The sequence below is a fragment of the Ostrinia furnacalis genome, unplaced genomic scaffold (genome assembly GCF_004193835.3).
Source record: "Ostrinia furnacalis isolate ACB-3 unplaced genomic scaffold, ASM419383v2 OfSCF0069, whole genome shotgun sequence".
Taxonomy (NCBI): Eukaryota; Metazoa; Arthropoda; class Insecta; order Lepidoptera; family Crambidae; genus Ostrinia; species Ostrinia furnacalis.
The window spans coordinates 738,421-745,512 of NW_021130308.1; the positions used below are offsets into that span (position 1 = coordinate 738,421).

At 38.8% G+C, this 7,092-nt stretch overlaps 1 protein-coding gene across 7 annotated transcripts in view; it reads left to right on the forward strand.

Moving 5' to 3' along the window:
- The window catches only part of USP (RXR type hormone receptor), a 51,992-nt gene extending 44,986 nt beyond the window's left edge, over positions 1–7,006 (forward strand). For 6 of the 7 annotated variants that reach the window (XM_028321282.1, XM_028321437.1, XM_028321057.1 and 3 more), the window contains 4 exons: positions 1,194–1,269; positions 2,119–2,268; positions 2,845–2,894; positions 3,485–3,706. In XM_028321282.1, the coding sequence (XP_028177083.1) occupies positions 1,194–1,269; positions 2,119–2,268; positions 2,845–2,894; positions 3,485–3,706 (498 nt within the window). Of the gene's footprint in view, positions 1–1,193; positions 1,270–2,118; positions 2,269–2,844; positions 2,895–3,484 lie in introns of all 7 variants that reach the window. The other variant, XM_028320977.1, reaches the window with a different exon arrangement.
- The last annotated feature ends 86 nt before the right edge of the window (positions 7,007–7,092 follow it).

The following is a 7,092-nucleotide window of genomic DNA, read 5'->3' on the forward strand; positions in this document are numbered from 1 at the left end:
CACTCGCGCAAATGTAAACCACTTCAAGAAAGTTGATTAAATTTCAACAAAGAAAAAGAAAATGAAATAATTATTATTAAGAAATTGCGAATAGGTATCGTAGTTAAGGCAGATTAGAACTATACCAGTCAAGATCAAAGGCATTATTAAAAAACGTAAAAAAGGAATTACAGTTTTATATAACAAAGCCTTGATTTAATTTATCAAAGAACATTGTGTAATATTAAATATTTCCACTTTACTGAGGGGCGTTTCTAGTTTCTATTGAAATTTATTTCAAAGAAAGACGTCTAAAAATTTTAAAGGGCGTGGGCGTTGATTTATTCAACAGGCTTATCGGCATGAATATCTTGTTTCCAACGAAATGGGTAGTTTAAGTGAACTGAAAATAGTGCTTTAGTTCTATAGTCTTTTTCACCTAAGATGATCCGTATGACGTTTCGAGTTTGAAAGATTTAGAGATGTCACATAACTAAACCATAGCGATTTATCTATCGATTTTTTCGAAGAGTTAGTAAAACCTACTTTTAGAGAAATATTTTGTATAGGTGTTATTTAACAAAAAAGCATGTTTTTTTTAATTACAAATTATTGTAACAATTTTTTATTGATAATATTCAAATTTCATGGTTCGTGTTCAAAAAAACGATTCCTAAAAAGCACTGGTTCTGTTTCTTTAAATTAAAAACTATTAATTTATTTTTAATGCGTTTATTAAAGTCAATAATCGAAAAATATAGTTGATTTTTGTGATGTTTTTAATAACTAAGTATTCACTTCAATCGATTAATGAACCGCGGAAATAATCGATTTTATTATACAAGAAATACCCCAGCACTAAATCTATTCCGTTTCACACATTGCGTACATCAAATAAAAAATATTTTTATATCGTATTTAATTAAAATATAATCAATAGACTCAGATTTTACTATATATTTTAAGACAAGGTAGTTATTTTTTTTTATTATATTGCTAATAAAATACAAATATTTTTTCAAAAATATTCTGCATGTGTAGTATGCGTAATATGGATAACCTTGAAGTGTCATACGGATCATCTTACGTGAAAAAGACTATAATTTCCAACGATTAAGATGTGTTTACAGCAAAAAAAATCAAGTGATGTTGTTGAAAGTATGATATAAGGCAGTTTTGAGATTTTCTTTCACGATGTATGTATTTGGTTTCAGTTCCTGACGGATGAGCGTGAAAACATGGATGGCACGCGAAGCTCTTCGCCGCCACAGCTCATGTGCTTGATGCCTGGTAAGTTGAACTTTCGCGTAAGATTTTTTCATTTGGAACAAAATATAAAATTTTCTTTTAAAACATTTTAAAGACCGCTGTATGATCCACTATTGGATGTGTGTTAGTCGCATTTGGTCAATCACTACACGAGTCGCGGGCGAAAGTCCGAGTTAGGATAAAAGTTGCGCCTCCGTTTCATTGGTTTCGGAGGAGACCTTCGGGTTTTAGTGGGTAGGCAGGTAGTAGGTATCCTTCTTGCGGGGCGAGTCCCACATACTGGTCGTCGTATCGACCAGTGGGTATGTGCAAAGCATTTCCCGATAGAAAAAAATGGTCAATCACTACATAAAATAAAAATAAAGTCCTCTGTCGCCTCTGTCTCTGTTAACTCAAAAAGTCCTTCTCCGTCGCTAAACTCTGGAGTCGTGGTGGTCTTCACACCTGGGATGGTGATAAGCTTCACAATCCGTCACGCATTGCATGCAGACTTACTTGCGACTTGCATTGCGCTTGTTTTGTCTCCACGTGTGATATGGCCAAAGAAAGCGAGAATACGACTTTGGACTATGGAAGAAAGAGGCTTTTTAATGCCAAGGTTTGGGTATTTTGATTTGACAGACCGAAATTCACGCGGGCGAAAACTAGTACTGATTAAAAATATGAAAGAAATAAAAATACATTTATTACAATGGACTTCACACAAATAATGGAAGAAGATAAAATAAAAACAAGAGTAAAACTGAGCAGTGCCACCCATTCACAAACAAGATGCCCACTGCAACGGGACCCCACTCAGCATATGGCGTGGCCCACGGTGACGAAGGCCACGGCGCTGGTGTTCAGTGTGCCGCATGAATGTGTTCGCAGGCATGACGCTGCACCGCAACTCGGCGCTGCAGGCGGGCGTGGGGCAGATCTTCGACCGCGTGCTGTCGGAGCTGTCGCTGAAGATGCGCGCGCTGCGCATGGACCAGGCCGAGTACGTCGCGCTCAAGGCCATCATCCTGCTCAACCCGGGTAACTACTAACATACTCTTTCTTAAGGGGCGGTAACAACTCGATCCACTTCCCTTATGAATCTTATGATAGACATTAAGACCTAACTTTAGCAGTAACTATTACGATAACCGGTGTATTTTGTATGGAGTTTGACAGACTTTTGACGTTTGTCAAAGTTATAATAAGATGGTGCAACCCAGCCTAAGACTGAGTGGTGCAGACCTAACTTTGACCGTTTGGATTTGAACGATAACTAGTGTTTTTTGTATGGAGTTGAACAGATTTATTTATTTAAAGGTCTACCACAGAATACAATTCAATAAAATTACAATGATAACTTAATTAATTTGTGACGTTTGTCAAAGTTAAAGTAAGATGGTGAAACACAGCTTAAGGGCCTTGCCACACTGGCGGATTGCAAGCGTTTTCTGGACGCTTGCAATCTGCCAGTGTGGCAAGGCCGTAAGTCTGCTCATCGCTGGTTAATTGTAACAACTGAGGTCGCAACCCTGCCACGTATTTTGAAATTACTAAAAACTTGATATATTAAAATTATGACGATTATAATAATTAATTTATCAATTCTTATTTCAGATGTAAAAGGATTGAAGAACCGTCAGGAAGTCGAAGTACTTCGGGAAAAGGTATAGTTCATTTTTTCAGTTATCTAATCACAACTAAACTTGATATCTATTAGCTTCAGACAGAGCTCACCTCAATGCAATATTTGAAAAGAAGTGCGGGATCTTGCAATTCTAACACTATATTTTAATCTTTAGAAAATATAAAATATAAAGTTCTCATGGGCTCATGGGCCCAGCATCCGTGCGATTATAGCTGTCTGGACAAGGCCTAATTAGACATCAATTCGATATCATTTATCAATAACAAGCTGTCCGCTCGCGTGGAATTTTGTTTGTCACAGAAAAACTTTATCGCGCGCGTCCCTGTTTCTAATACCAAGATAAAAACTATCCTATATCCTTTCCCGGGACTCAAACTATCTCTATGCCAAATTTCATCAAAATCGGTTCAGTACTTTAGGCGTGAAAGCAAGACAGACAGAGTTACTTTCGCATCATAATATTAGTATAGATAGTATAGATTTCTGCGACACATGCTCGTCTTAAAAACTCAAATGGCTTATATTCTACCCACAAGAATCGCGTTTTAACAGCTCGTAAAAAGCATGAACATCGTATAGTGGTGTCACCTTATTCGTATTTGTGTGCAGATGTACTCGTGCCTCGACGAGTACTGCCGGCGCTCGCGCGGCACGGAGGAGGGCCGCTTCGCATCGCTGTTGCTGCGGCTGCCCGCGCTGCGCTCCATCTCGCTCAAGAGCTTCGAGCACCTGTTCTTCTTCCACCTCGTCGCCGACGCCTCCATCGCCGCCTACATCCGCGACGCGCTGCGCACGCACGCGCCGCCTATCGACGCCTCCGCCATGCTGTAGGAAGCTATTGTAAGACAAGTCACGTGTCACCAGTCGACGATCAATGCTGTGTGTGTTGACGCCTCGGTCATGCTCTAGGAAGCGACTGTACGAGTCTTAGTCGGCGACATATCACCAGTCGACAATTTAGTGCTGTGTATATTGACGCCTCGGCCATGCTGTAGGAAGCGACTGTAAAGTCTTAGTCGGCAACATGTCACCAGTCGACAATCAACGTGCTGTGTATGTTGACGCCTCGGCCATGCTGTAGGAAGCGACTGTAAAGTCTTAGTCGGCGACATATCATCAGTCGACAGTCAATGTGCTATGTATGTTGACGCCTCGTCCATGCTCTCGGTAGCGACTATACGACAAGTCTCAGTCGGCAACATCACCAGTCGAAAGTCACCAACGCCTCCGCCATGCTCTAGGAAGCGACTGTAAAGTCTTAGTCGGCGACATCACCAGTCGAAAATCAACGTGCTGTGTATACCAACGCCTCCGCCATGCTAGGAAGTGACTGCAGGCCGACTCGTCGCAAGCGCAGCGACGAGTCGGCGACGTTTCACCAGTACACCATCAACGTGATCTAGGAGTCGGTTACCTGTATATATTGACGCCTCTGTTCTAGGCGAGCGAATACACCCTGCGCTTTGAATATGCTATGACGACGCCATCGTGATCTAGGCCGAACCCCAGAAATACACTGCGCCGGTTAAAATACGCTTGCGACTTAGCGCTATGACTAGTCGACAAACCGCACGTTCTAAGAGTTGGTTGCCGCACGTCTTATAGGCTAACTATCATGCGGTTTCGATTTAGCATAGCGCTAAGTCAGTCAACAATCGTGGTCTAGAAGCCGGTTGGTCGGTTACCTGGGTACGATATGCCTCTGCCATCTTCTAGGCCGCGCCCCGTCGGTTACACTGCGCTTGCCACTCAGATATCACGACTCGACGATTCACAGTTTTTGGAGTCTGTTACCCATAAATTAATATTCCTTCGGAATAAGGCAACAACCACGAGCTGTCAAATGAAACCGATTTTGGATGACACTGGATATCATTTGTGTGTTAGTGTCAGGATTATTTCACTGTTTTGTAATCAATCACTGAAACATTCACTACGTTTCTGAAGCACTTTTTCTCATAAACATCCACAATATCCAAAAACGGTTCTGTTCGACGTGACGGCGACGGCATCACGCATCTCTTCTTATCACACAGTGTTGCTGCTAGTGACATCTCGCTCGCTCAGTTCTTTGTTGCTCTATTCCTCTAGGTATATTAACTTTATGCTGTTACCTTGTCTACGATACATTACATCTCTCCCCGAGTTACGCCTCGCGTCAGTTACGCTGCGCTTACAACTTGTGGCTACGCATCAGTCGATCCTTAGATGATCTCTAGGCGATCTGTCGATTTATTGGCATACATTCATTCGTTCGCTACTTGCGTCCGCGAATGGTGACCATACGCAGTTCGATTAGGGTTCATTCTTTAAAAACCAGTTTGGTGCAATAAACAACACTGGATCGTATTATTAATCGATATAGCGTATGGCATCATCAGCGGACAACATACACCTTTATGTGAGAAACAACACTGCCTCTGCGTTTAGCATGCTCTACTACAAAAAACAATCTGACACTAAAAATTACATTCAAGACGCCACCAGTTGACTAATAAACAGCAAATTCACCTTTTAATGTATAAAATTATCCGGGCACCTCTGTACTAAGCCACACCAACCGGCCACGAACTGTATAATAATTGTCTTAGGTATAAATAAACTCATTACGGTTGAACTTCATTTAAAATATTCGAGGTCACCGTAATTATTATTTGTAAAAACCAAAAAGATAACAAATGCGCTCTATTTTTGTAATATCTTATTTCGAGATTTTGCAAAAGATTTAGATATCCGCTGCTCTGACTTTTATTTCCGAATCTAAGATCGAACGTAGATTCTGTCCCGAGTTTATTCTTAGTCAGATTTCATGTCATCAATCACTTTAATATAGGTCATTAACCTACCGTTTAACTTTGTTAACTAGAATGCTTTACATACCGAGAACAATAAGATAATAATAAATACATTGTACCTAATGGATTATGTTGAATGTACCTTCTTTCTCTTCGTTAGTTTTTAGGTGTTGTTTTGCTCGTATAAAGACAGGTAAAATATGAACTTTGAATTTCTTCGTTACGTACTGTCATTGTTTTCGCGGCGTACGTAAATGACACTACGGCCTTTCTAAAGTGAATAATTCAATGGTTCTCTAGAGGACAATCTCTGTAAATATTGAAAGACGAGAGTTATAAAAAATTCAAGGGGCATCTGTATTGTTACACTGAAATATATGCAAAACTCAAGGCGGATGCCATAATATGTTAATAGGAGCGTTTTATTTTTTTATTGTTAAAGACAATACTATTGAAATGTCTGTTGATTAAGCCCCAATGTGACTGAAATATTTTAAAAGGACAATGCTTCGACGTGTCAGTGCGAGACCTGTTCGTCTCCTCCACTGACGAGAATGATCTTGCAACGTTAGGTAATGGAAATGGGGCCGCCTCTTTAATTAATTATTACGTAGTTTTAATAATATTAATGTAATTAGGTCATTTATTAGAGAATTATATTCTACAAGTAGATATTCTTTAGTGAATTATTATTATTAATAGTAATATTGTTAGATTGTACACATAATTAATAATTTAACATTACCAAAACTCCCTTCAAAGCACTACCGAAGATACAATTCATGCACAGATTATGGTCCTTTTCGAAAAAATAGAACTCGATCTTAATAAAAGTATTATTTAAATTGCAGTTGTAAACTTGAAATTCAACAAAATGGTGCTGACATGCAATCATATGCGAAAGCATATCAAATGCATAATTTAAAATTGTTACTTGAGAATAGTTTTATTTCTCTATAAGTAAATGTTAAGAATTTTATTATAAAACTTGTAAATATAACTGCGTGTACAATGCAACTCTATGTTCTCGTATGGATAAATTATATAATATACATAATTCTATTGCTATAAATATATGTATCTCACCAGTAGCGGGTGGTGGGAAGAGTAACGTGGCCTACTAGCGGAATGAATGTCTCACTCTTATCTAAAAGGCCAGTTTATTTTTGTACCTCATTAAACACGCATTTCAATGATATATTACTAACAAAATTATTAACCAGTATTAATAATGGATGAAATAAAAAAAAATGTAAACCATTTTATTTCATTAAAAATGAATAAAGGTCACCTGTTTCAAAAATTACAAATTGAAATTATATCGTTAGACACTCGTGATGTTAATATTCTATAAAATATTATCTTCTATCGCAGGGCTTAGAATGTAGTGTAAAGCTCAATTCTCTGTAATCTACATTACGA